The sequence below is a fragment of the Kogia breviceps genome, chromosome 16 (genome assembly GCF_026419965.1).
Source record: "Kogia breviceps isolate mKogBre1 chromosome 16, mKogBre1 haplotype 1, whole genome shotgun sequence".
NCBI classification, from domain to species: Eukaryota; Metazoa; Chordata; class Mammalia; order Artiodactyla; family Physeteridae; genus Kogia; species Kogia breviceps.
The window spans coordinates 75,226,853-75,240,149 of NC_081325.1; the positions used below are offsets into that span (position 1 = coordinate 75,226,853).

Genomic DNA, 13,297 nt, shown 5'->3' on the forward strand with positions numbered 1-13,297 from the left:
AGGCAAAGAATAGAGTGCAATCTCACCGTGCAAAGTTTTCACTTCTGGGTACCTCATTTTATGCCAAAGGATGTTAGACAGAATATTTAGAATCTTCTGGCCAACCTGCAACACATAGGTAAGATGCCCTCTAGGGTCATGGCAGATAGCTCCCAACCTATTTGTACATCTTCTGTAGCAATGTGCACCTGATTTCTCCAGACAGATTGTTCCATTTTATCCTTTAATAGAACATTCTCTCTTATGTAGAGGAGAGATATTTCTAAAACACCTGCTTACAGAGCCTCATTCTTACCCCTAGACCAAAACTAAGTACTAGATAATAAGACTCCCCTTCCACATGACAATTTTTATCAAATTAAAGAACCTTGCTATGTCTCCCTGCATCTTCTCTTTCTCAGGGCAACCATGTCCCCATTCATGGAGCACAGCTTACAGTCTTTTATTCTAGCCCATACAGTCTTGCATATCTTGGCACCTGCCATGTTTGCCTTGTCTGCTAGCTCTAGTTCAAATGCTGAGGCAATCTTTTACTCTACTTCCTCTCCCTCCCCCATCAATAAAATTACTAAGTACGGCTGAGTGCATAAGTTCTGGGGAGAAGAGCAGAAAATATCAGGGACAACCAAAACAAAACACAAAGCCAGGTAGTTAGTGGGTAGAGCAAAGGGCCCCAACATTTAAAATGAAACTTGGAGGCACATGAGACTTTGCAATGCCTGACAGACTACATAACAAAGAATTTCCCCCAAGATTATTTTCACCCAGAGGTTTCCAAGAGATGGAGAGTCATTACAATGGTTTCTCCGCGTGTCCTCCCCAAAAGGTTTGTACACAAAGGGGCTCAAGTTTCTTTGCAGCAGTCTAAGAGGATCCACTCGGTCTATAACCCAGCACATGCTAATTTTTAATTTGAAATAACAGGGGGGGAAAAGTCAAGGTTTAGGAATGAAACATTTTCACCCTAGCTGAATTTTTGTTTTCTGTTTCATTCTAAAGAATCCCCATTAGTCACCTTTCTAGAGAAGCAGAAGGAATGTGGATGCAATAAAACTGAGAATTTACTGTGCAGGATGCAGTCTGCTTATAAAACTCTCCTAAGTGAGTGGTGCTTACCAGAAAACTTATATGAGATCTCAAGTGAAGCAATTTTACTGATTTTCCCATGGCTTCTGTTTTAATGAGTTGCTACCATTTATTGGGCATCATCAAGCCCTAGGGTAGGTACTTTAATCTGCATGGGAGCCTCTTGATTTCTCCCCATAACTGTCTCGAAAGAGATGCTAGAATCCCTATTTTAAGTTGGATGATGTCATATAACTAATAAGTGATGAAACTTGGAGTTGAACCCAGTTTTCCTCAATACTTCTTTTAACCATTTTACTATACTGCTCTATTAGGTTTAAAATTAATTTCTATTTTTATTTTTTTAAGTTAATTTCTATTTTTAGAACTTTCTATCAAACATATCAATATTTTTAAAGAAAACGTATAACAAGATAGCCATATTTAATGCCATGGACTCTCTAAATATGTCATTGAACCCCAGGGCAGCACATTCCTAAAGAAAATAGTTTGCAGTAACACACATGATATAATTATTTATGATTTCATATTTACAGCCAGTAACTATTTTATACTATTTGAAAATGAATATTCTACTTTATTTAAGCATATTCAAGATAATAATTGTGCTTATTGTCTGAAATCCTGAAATTAAAGCACTGTTCCTATGTAAAATATAAACAACAAAACAAAGGATCTCAGATGCACAGCACAATGTACAAGATAAAACCTCCCTCCTCCCCAAGAGTAAGCAACAGATCAGAGCCTAGTATCTCTTCTTTGGGATCTGATGCCTTCACTAATTTTTTCTGAAAGTGGTACTTTCAATATCATACTCCCATCCTGGGTCCTAATGTTTATTTCATCATCAAATATTTATTTCTTGGGCTTCCCCAGTGGCGCAGTGGTTGAGAGTCCGCCTGCCGATGCAGGGGACGCGGGTTCGTGCCCCGGTCCGGGAAGATCCCACGTGCCGCGCGGAGCGGCTGGGCCCGTGAGCCGTGGCCGCTGAGCCTGCGCGTCCGGAGCTTGTGCTCCGCAAGGGGAGAGGCCACAGACCCGCGTACCGAAAAAAAAAAAAAAGTTATTGCTTTAAACTCTCATCTTCCCACCTATTTCATTTTCTTTTTCTTTTCACTGCTGAACTTAATGCAGAATAGTTTGGACTAGTTCTTATTTCCTCAAATCCAACTCATTCCTTAATCCATCACACTTTGACATCTCTTCCACAATCCTATGAAACTACTCTTGTAAAAGGTCAATGAGACTTAACTGCCCAACACAGTGACCTATTTCGAGGCTTCCTCCTATACGTTCTTTCTGCAACATAAGACACTCTTGACTGACTCTATCTTTCTTAAAATCCTTCCCTGTATTGTTCAGATCATCACATCCTAATGGTTTTCCCTCTCCTTCCTTCCGCCTCTGCCTCTCCCACTCCCTCCTCTCCTCCTCTTCCCCCACCCTCCTCCATTCTCTCTCCTGTTCTCATTCCCCCATTTTCACCCTCATTTCTTGTTTCTTCTCAGTCCCTTTTCTGCCCAAACCCTTTAATATTGCTCTTCCTCAGAATTCATCTTTGACATTCTCTCCAAGTAATCTGTTTTGTTAAATCATCTAATCTCTGCCCACAGCGTCCTGGATCAAACTACACAACGCACAGAGAGTAAACGTCACACCCAGAGGCCCTACTTACATGGTATGCTGTCTACTGGACATCTCCTGATGCCATTATCTCCAAAAATGGACCCATGTTTCTTTCACCAGTCTCAGTCCCAACGTGTTCTTCCTCCTGTATTTCCTATCTCATTAGATGTATCCACATCCAGAGTCTCACCTTTTATAAAGTTTTTTTTTCCCCTTGCATGTGTGTTTTCTTTTTTTTAACATCTTTACTGGAGTATAATTGTTTTACGATGGTTAGTTTCTGCTGTATAACAAAGTGAATCAGCCATATGTATACATATATCCCCATATCCCCTCCCTCTTGCGTCTCCCTCCCACCCTCCCTATCCCACCCCTCTAGGTGGTCACAAAGAACGGAGCTGATCTCCCTGTGCTATGCGGCTGCTTCCCAATAGCGATCTATTTTACATTTGGTAGTGTTTATATGTCCGTGCCGCTCTCTCACCTCGCCCCAGCTTACCCTTCCCCTTCCCCATGTCCTCAAGTCCATTCTCTACATCTGCGTCTTTATTCCTGTCCTGCCCCTACTTTCTTCAGAACCTTTTTTTTCCTTTTTTTTAGATTCCATATGTATGTGTTAACATACGGTATTTGTTTTTCTCTTTCTGACTTATTTCACTCTGTATGACAGTCTCTAGGTCCATCCATCTCACTAAAAATAACTCAATTTCATTTCTTTTTATGGCTGAGTAATATTCAAATCCTTTCTCTACATAGTAACTGGTAAATTTGAACTCAGAAAAGTCTCTTGAATCTTGCTTTCTTCTCCACTTCCATAGCCATCATAGTCATTTAGAATTTTCTGTCCATCATGGTAACCACAAGACTAATTGAAATTAAATATAATTTAAAATTTGGTTTCTGACATCACTTCACCCTCCTCCAACCTATTGTCACATTGCTACCAGGGCTAAGTTTTGAGAAAAACATACCATCCCAGGTAAATCACTTGATTAAAATTCCTCTCTGACATTTTATCACACAGAGAATGAAGTTCAAAAAGACCTGGCACGGGATACATGGTCCTTCACAACTAAGCACTACCACCTTTCCAAGGTATTTCCTACAGCCCTTGCCATATACCTTACTCAACGTATGAGTGGAACTATGTCCCCCAAAATTCATTCATTGAAGCCCTGACCCCCCAATGTGACTATAGTTGGAGATAAGGCTTATAAGAAGCTAATAAAGGTTAGATAAATGTTAAGATTCCTAAGTGTTATAGATGTCAGGCAATGTGTACACAATTCTCAACTAATAAACTCAACATCTTTTAAAACAATATGGTAAAAATTGGACTGTAGTTTAAAAATTATAAACAGAAAGTGACTGTGTCTTACCTAACATGAATTCAGTGTAGGAACTATCACAGATTTCCGAAGCTTACTTCCTTCACCCCAAAGCTGTGTACTTACCCTTTCTCTGCTCCACTCTGAAGGGAAGCAGGAGTCGAAGTGTCCTGCTGATCGTCATACCATTTATTCACATTCGTATCTCCCTCTAAGACTTTGCAATGATGAACCAGGAGTTCCTGGCCATGCATTCCAGCTGTCTAGGGCTCCAAAATTTCTGTCATCTTAGCTTTCTGTATCATCTATAAAATGTTTTTAATGATTAATTAAAAATAAAAAGAAGTATATATGGTGAGGTTTTTAATAGGTGTTAAATCTATTTGTGGATTTACTACACTTATCTCTTCACTCTTTGGTATGATTGTAATGACCATAACGAAGGGGAAAAAGAAAATAACTAACAAGTGAGGAAGTGAACTTGATCTTTAACACACCAGCTGTTTGACCTTGGGACAGTTAACTTTATGTCCTCGCTTTACTCATCTGTAAAATATGTGATAGTACTTACCTCATAAAGATGAGGTGACGATTAAATGAATTAGACTAGTTTCTGACTTCTAATAAACCCTAAAGCTTGTTAACTACTACTGAAGCTCGTGCCAGCACTTAAATTTCTGAGTGATTCAACTCACTTTCTGAGAAAACTAGTAACACATTGTCATGATCATCCATTTAAATCTTAAATCAGTTTTCTTTTCAAAGAAACTAAGTCAGTGATAGTTCAGTAGGAAAGAGACTGATCATTTTTGATGTCAGTAGAGATGCAGAGAAGTAAGAATTCTGAACTTGGGTTTCCCATGGGACACAGGCCCTGCAAGTGAAGCTTCCAGACACCAGGAGAGGATTCAGCCAGATGAGAGCAAGAAGGCACACTGACAGGAAGAAGAGGAGACCAAGGGGTGGAGATTCAGTTTTGAGCAGAGCCCAATTTCCTTCTCAAGCAGGGCAGGGCAGAGCAGCTGACATATAAAATCCCAAAGTATTTCCAAAGAAGTAATTGTTGCATTCACCCATCACGCACACATGTAGATACACTACACTGCTGCTGCTAAGATCGATAACACTATTTAAACACATAGTAAACTTGTATTTTTTGCAGGATATTTTTCTTTTTACCATCTGTGGTAACATCTACAACTTTTCTTTTTAAATAAATGACTGTGTGTAGAAGCAGACTACCAAGGGAGGGGAAAAATCAACTATTACCTTTAAACACCCAAGAAGTAAAATATTTTCAAGCATTCTACTACAATACATAGTACAAATCATTAACTATTTATTACCAAAGAAAGGCAGATGTTAACTCTTGTTTCCAGTTTTAAAGAATCAGATTAAATTAAAACATTTTATTACTATAATTTCATGATTTGGATTGTAAGGTTTAATTGCTTATTAATTTAAGGTAAAACTTAAATTTAGTGTTTCACAGCATCTTGTAATCTAAACTTTAAAAAAAATGACTATGTTACAATCACTTCAAAAGAGAACAATGATAAGATCCCTCTAAAATGAATTCCTAAATTAGGTGTGGTAGTATTCTGTGCCTACTTAGCAACTTGTATCTTCAAAACACTGTATGAATATCAACTAGTTATTCCAGTATGACAGAAACGAGTAAAAAAGGAAACATGGCTCATCATTACAATGTTAAAAGAAAAGTAAAAAAGGATTAGTAATTTCCTAGGTTTAATAAAGTGAACAGGTGAAGAAAGAATAAACCCGAACTATGTGAAATACTATGAAAAGCCAAAATGTTTTCTCTTAAAACCAACCCAAACTTTTGAAAAATTCTAAATTTTAGCCATTTATATAATCTAAAACTAGAGACAGAAATAAGGAGGCTGAGGCTCCTCTAATCAAATAGTTGATCAGTCTCACAGAGACAATTATCCAATTTCTGCATTCATGTGCTCAGCGTATTAGTGAACACTAGTATAATGACAGTTCTGGCTAAAAGACAGAAAATCCACAGCCAAGAGGCCCATCCTTGACTCTGGTCCTCTATGCATCCTTCTCCTTCTCTCCATGTTCTCTCCTGGTACATTCCTTAAACTTTGCACCCAGTTGGTTCACTTCTCATCTACTTCCTCAGCCCAGTCACTACCTATTCGCTCCCCAGCCCTCTGGCTATGTCCTACTGCCTTTACCACTTAAAAAAAATTTAAGTCATCAGTTGAACAAATGAGGTTATTATGTATTAATTACTGAGGCCCAGGAGCTAAAAGGTCTTTCCACTTTGGCTGGCACTCAACTAGAACAGTGGTTCTCAATCTGGGCTGCACATCACCAGGGAAACTGGAAAATCCCAAGCTCATGACACAAGCCAGACCAATGAAGTCAGAATCTCCTGGGGCTGGGGGTGTCTTCAAAGATTCCCAGGATATTCTAATGTGACCCCAAGGACCACTGATCTAGAGTAAATGGTTACTGATATTGAAGAAACATATTTTCAGTGTAAATCAGTATAAAGTATACAACAACATGATTGGAGCCTAGTCAATGTGAGGTCAACTTAGAAGATTAAGATTAAAAAGGAAATTGGGAATTGAAATGAAAGCAAGAGGTAAGATAATTCAAACCAAAATAGTACTGTGTTTCAAACAGTTATCTGTATATTTGTTCTTTTATATTCAATCTAGTATGAAAATATATCTTAATGGATTATAATTTATTTGTGGGGGAGCATGAGACTGAGAACATTATTTGATTTCCTTTCCTTCACATTTTAATTCACCTTGCATATGCAGACACCAATCTCATCTAATTAAAGTGATTAAAACCAAGGTATAACAGCAATTATTAAAATTTTGTGGTTATGCCCTATATAGCTACTAATTTGACCCAGTTACAAGTCCAAAGTTAAAAAAGAATAATCATTCTTTGGTCTATAAAGCAACAGCATATAATATTAAGATAAAATTTGATAAAAATAAAAGTAAAATAAAAACAAAACACATACCAGAAATCAGTAGTTATATATGGAGCAAAAATATGAAAATGAAAATCTGGGTTATAAAAACAGTTATGAAAGTGGCTTTGATACTATAAATGGCCTTATTAATGGTTAATGTGATCATCTGAAGGTTAGACTGTTTGATTTTACAGAGAAGCAATTCAACTATAAAAATATGATTTAAAAATAACACAGTGGTATAATATAAAAGAGATCTATTTGCAGACGTATTCCACACTCTGGACAGTGTCATAATATGTACAATAGCACTTAATCGAGTAAGAGCAAAATAATATTTTAGATTCAATATTTAAGTGGAAAGAATTGTTAGATATTTTATTTCCTTATAAAAACTATTTTTAAGAATCTATAGTATATGACATCAAAATAAATAAGGACTTTAAAATGCCTTTTTTTTTAACTTGCACATTATATAACCCAAATTCTATGTCCTCAAACTGGTGAATGTTTCTGAGTCATTTCTGCAAACAATACAGAAAGCCCTGAGTATCACGATTGTTATATATGCCGAACGCTGGCAGAGTATTCTTTTGGTCATTGTCTGTTAAATAAAAACAGGCAATATAATTTGCTTTAATACAAAATTATAATATAAAAATATAAGAATGCATACATTTTTGATAGTATAAAGATTAGAATCTATTCTGAGAGAACTAAAATACAGATGATGCAGTGATTTATGTTAGAATCTAATCTCACACCCACTTTCCCTGACCATCTGTCGCAAGGAATAGTAAGTCAATAAACCTATCATTAACAAGTTTACCTGTAACATAGAAGTTTATATTCCCTAAATATCTCAGTTTTGTAATATGTAATTTCAAGAATGCTTAGGAGGTAAAGAATGGCATATTTAAGAAAAAAATCTTTAAGTAAAAATTCAGGCATGTTAATAATATACATATGTAATTCTGTACCTTAGAATAGTATATTTTTTAATATTACCAGCCAGTTTGAAGATTTTCAGATTCTTATTGTATATCAAAAACATTATTTTGAATAACACTGCAAAATCCAGAGAAGAATTACTGTCAAATTTTTGCTACTTGATTTATGTAATATAGCAGCTTGAATGCCATAGTCTAAATGATACATGCAGAAGTTCTTGTTCTTTATTTTACCATAAGTTACTTCCCCGATAAAAGTGTATATTTACTTTAAAAGTTAAACCAGCTATTTCTATGAATATTAAAAAATATTTTTGGGTGCAAATATTTCTATTATATGTTGCAAACAAAGGTTTGCTAAAGAAAATCCAAGCTATATTTGATCTCCAACTAATACGGGCCCAAGACAATATGATTGGGTTAGATCAATATTAAGGTGTTTTTTGTTTTGTTTTCAGTATGATGGGCCAAAAGCGCTTTAAATCAAGTTAAATAAATATTAAATTTAATCCATTTTAACTTTATACATATATGGAATGTGGCTTTTTTTTAATGGGGGAGATTATAAAACTAGAGGGTAATAACATGACCTAACTTTTAAAAGTCAGAAATCACTGTATTAATCATTTAATTATATATGGGTATAACAAAGTTAATATATTGCTCCTAAAATATGGATTCTACTAATTTGTATAGCTAATATTATTGCATATATTCTCCTGTCTATAAATTTATAAATATACTAATAAACTATTAAATTGGATTTTTTCATGAATATATTACCAATTCCAGAAATATAATGCATTTACTTTTAATGTAGCCTAAGACTTTGCCATTAACCTTAAAATGTGGAAAATTTTGCACAGACTATATATCTTGAACATTGCTCCTGAAGACAGTCATCATTTCATAATTATGTTTGAAATAAGTAAAAATGTTCAGAAAGAAACTCAGACACATTCTTCAAAGACTACAAGTAGCATTCTAAGCCATTTAATATACTTGGTATGTGGATGTGTTTGTGGTTTTGCAGAATCATAAAGAAGCTGCATATTAAGCTCAGGAGTTAATCAACAGATTTGTGAGTTATCAACCAAGAACACTGAACACTGCCCCCCCCTCCAACCCCCTGGCACATAAAATCTGAAGCTGTGTGAGAACAGTTATTGTGGAATAAATGTTTCAAGTGTTTCCAGCTGACAAACAAACAATCAAGAAATAGCTACAAGGCATCACAAGTAATAAATCCTGTGTTGTGGAGATGAAAAACTCAAATGTCTGTGTTTACTTTTCAGTGTGAAGAAATGTTTCTAAAAAGGAGTTCAGATTTTTATAATGTGCTTTTGTGTATACAGCTAACAACTACAACTTTATATGAGAACACAATCCAGAAGTAGTTCATAACATTACCCATTAATTTAACCTACACTGTACCTTATAGCTATGATGATAAAAGTATAAAGTTGATAATGATTTCAGGTCAAGAGGAAAATATATATTTATACATATTTAAAACTTGAATATTTAAACAAAAACATATTTGACAGACTTATTTGAAAATATGCTCTAGTATATTGACAATGTAGACTATCATTTAAATACTGAAACTATACAAATTGGAATTACTAGAAATTTCTATGAGAGTTTACATTCAAGGAAGCAAGCAAATTCAAATTATTACAAGGGATCACTTTTAAACATAAATACTGAAACCTTTGCAAGCTTTTTATTAGTAGTAGAATTAGCAGGCACATCAGTTTCCTTGCAATTCTGATGCAACGTATCTTGTCAAAATAAATAACTGAAATAAATAAACTAGTCATTCATTATTAACTTCTACCATTAAGATTAATTCCCAGGCATGACTTACAGGGGTACGGTTAAGAAAAATATGTAAAAACCTTTTAAAATCTATTTATCTAATGAAGTAGCATTCTAAATTAATGTTATAAATGCAGTATTATTATTTGCAAAGAAGATATGTTTCTGGTCTTAAAGAATGTTAGCAAAACAAGTTTAGTTTTAGTTTAGCTTAGTTGTCAAAAGCACAACTAATCAATCCAAACTAAAATACAGCCCTTGAACTCTGTTCATTTTAAGTAGGTATCCCTTAGGCCAGTTCTCTTGTGAGAGCATCACAGAATCTTTTGATACATACTGCCCCTGATTACGCTTTCTGTACAAAGCTTTTCTGTACAAAGCAAGTGAGGCCAAAAAGGGACATTTGCTGTGTTCCTTTGGTAGAGGCTGGGGAAGTAATGAAGAGAAAGGTAGAGAGAGAGAATGTGGTGTGTTGTTTATTTTGAAAAGCAGTACTATTTTATTGAACTCTTTAAGAAATTACCTTTGGAACAAAACATTAAGGCTTACTGAGATTCTGTCATCATTTCTTCCCTACTAAAAGGTCACTGCAGTATCTTCATCTTCAACAGAGCTCTCGAGCAAATCTCATTTCAGCACCACGGACAGCAACACTTCTACTAGGACACGCGCCCATGGTTGCATTAGCCATTTCTCAAGAAACTTGCATACACTTCTTTGTGAATCAGCAAGGATTATAGCCACTATTATATTAATAGGAAGGGGTTAAAGGTAATATACGTTATTAATGAGTTCGGTATTTTTCATTCATAGATCAAGCATTTGCCAATTAGTACTTCTGGAGAGCATCCTGAAAATTCAAGCTAATTACATAAGGTGGCTGATAAAAAAATCTAACATTGATCAGTTATCACCAGATACTTAATTAAAACTTTCTACTCATAATGAGTCTCCAATCAATAACTATACAAGTTTCTAAGACAAAACAGGAAACTTATGTGAGTAAATACGCTTAGGTAGGCCCGCAGACTTTCCAAACGGCCAGTAAAACACTTTTTTAGTTCTTCCTACATAAACAGCCACAAACACTTTCTCTTGTCCCTTCGGCCAACCAGCTTAATGATGTCACAATCAGAGAGCTCATGTGTAAGGCCCATAAGCCAGACCATACATGCCTGTCTCAGACTATTCTGATTTTTGCTGCGGTCACCAGTATGCAATCTCATCACTGTCTTCCTAACAAGCTTCACTCAAATTCCATTAAAGAAAAAAAAAAGGCAACAGAGTTTGAACCAACTCCATAGCACTGGCTTTATTATCTCAGAAGACCAGGGTCTTCCTGACCTTCCAAGGATCCCAGAAGAAGGCACCAGTCCACCAGCAATCCACAGGCTAGTCCCAAATCAAGCAGCAAGTCAAGCTCTTATAACCACAAAAACAACGGTGAAGTAACAAAAAAACCAGAGTCCAAACACCATTTTAATACTCTAGAAGACGCCTCAACCAAACACACGCGGATATAAACGCGCAAGGATGGGGAAAATCCGCTGTTCCTACCTTACAGTCCTCAGGACACGATTTCACCGAGTACTCCTCCGACTGTAAGTATTTGTGGAGCACGCTTTCAAACTCTTCGTATTTCTCCTGAGCGTGGTGGTCGTAGTCTTGGTAAGCCTCGACGCACTGCCTGCAAGTGCTCCTCTCACCGCCCTCCTTGAGCACCACATCCAGACTGCAGTTCAAAGTGTTGGGGCTGGACAACCCCGAGAACAACTCCCAAAGTGTGTAGGAATCACAAAACTGAAGGTAAAAATCCGACAAGCTCCAGGGCGGACTTGGATGCGTCCCCCTCACCGGCTGCCCCTCCCCGCCGGCCGCCGCCCCCCGACTCCAGTTCCTGGCGCACACGGCGTCCGCGCTCTCCACCGTGAAGCACTGGCCCGAGGAGGCGCCCTGGGGGTAACAGGTCTCCAGGCGCCACACGGGCTTGGCAGAGTTCCCCAGAGTAAGAGCCTCGCCCCGGCTGTCTGTGCCTCGGCCGCCCTCGCCGCCACCGCCGTGTCCCGGGGAGGGGGGCAGGGCGGGGGACGGGGAGGCGGCGAGGGGCCTGTGTGGAGGGCCGGCGGGCGACGACCCCCCCCTGCTCGCCAGGAGCGCGGGCCAGGAGGGCTCCTGCTGCCGCTGCCGCTGCTGCTGCCGCTGCCGCTGCTGCTGCTGCTGCCGCTGCTCCTTGTCCCGGGTCCGCGTCAGCTTGGCCTCGGCGCAGAACCACAAGTGATCAGAGAGCAGGACTGTGAAAAACAAGAGAGATGCCAGAGACAGTCGCCATTTCTGAGCCCTCTCTGAATCGATGAACGGTTTCTCGTTCTCCCGGGGTGCCGCCAACCAGATTTTTAACCCGTCGTCATACTGCCGACACATCCAGGCACCCCTGGTCATATTCTGGGAACGCACAGCCCTGGCCGACTCCACCGTGAGGGCTCCCGTGCCGGTGTCACCACGATATGCATGGACTTAAAGGGCTTAATTTCCTTATCCCCTCCTCCCGTTTCTTCTCTCTCCCTCTCCCTCTCCCTCTCTCCCTCTCTCTCTCTCCCTCTTTTCTCTCTCTCTCTTTTTGCCTACATAAATATTACCAGGCTTTGGAGGAAGATATGACTTGCTTCCGACCTAATCATCAGCCGACCCCATCCTCCGTAGAGTGGGAAACAATAATGCAGAGAGAGAGGCGGAGAGGGAGGGGAGGGGGAGACAGTCGGAGGCTGGGGCTGGCGGCCGGCGGGGAGCGGAGTGCAGGAGGTGACGGTGGAGGCGGCGGAGTGGCTGGCGCTGCTCCTCTCACCCAGGCACTGTCAGAGCGCGCGTCCCCATGGCCCCGCCGAGGACAGCCCTCTCTCGCCCGCCGGGGGCATGCCGCGTCTCCGCTGCCCGCTGGCTGCGACCAGAGCGCCTCCCCAGCTCCCTCCTCTCCTCCTCCCTCCTCTCCTCCTCCTGCTGCTCCTACTTCTCGCTCTCTCTCCGCGAGTCCGGAGCCTGGGCCGCCGCCGCCGCCGGCAGGGCTCTCCCTCCCCCCCACCCCCCACCCCGCGCTCCAACTGCCGCCGCCGCCGCCGCCGCCGCCGCCGCAGGTCTGCCCGCGGGCGCAGCCGCCGCCGGGCTCCGACTGCTGACGCCGCCTCCCCCGGACCTCGGGGCCGAATCGCCGGGGCTGGGCCTCCGGAGAGCCACAGTCATCTTCAGTCCCCGGCTAAGTTGCCGCCATCTTCGTCCTGGAGAAACACTTTTTTGGGGGGGAGCGCTGGGTTTTGCGTCATCTCCTCCCGCGCCGAGATGTCTCCATCCTGGCGCATTGGCACGGGGCTCGGCCGGGGCGGAGGAGGAGGGCGAGGACGCCACCGGGGTCCGGCGCGGGTGGGGGGCCTGCACTGCTGCGCTCCGACGCTCGCTCTTTACCTTCCGCACACCCCTCCCCACCTTTTGGGTTTTTTCTCACTGCTATCACTGGGAAAAGT

The 13,297-nt window shown here is 40.1% G+C and overlaps 1 protein-coding gene across 2 annotated transcripts in view; it reads right to left on the reverse strand.

Moving 5' to 3' along the window:
- NALF1 (NALCN channel auxiliary factor 1) overlaps positions 1-12,824 on the reverse strand; it is a 590,204-nt gene extending 577,380 nt beyond the window's left edge. Inside the window, exon 1 of one of the 2 annotated variants that reach the window (XM_059042121.2) lies at positions 11,343-12,824. In XM_059042121.2, the coding sequence (XP_058898104.1) occupies positions 11,343-12,224 (882 nt within the window). In that variant the 5' untranslated portion in view covers positions 12,225-12,824. The remainder of the gene's footprint in view (positions 1-11,342) is intronic. The other variant, XM_059042120.2, reaches the window with a different exon arrangement.
- Positions 12,825-13,297: the final 473 nt, after the last annotated feature.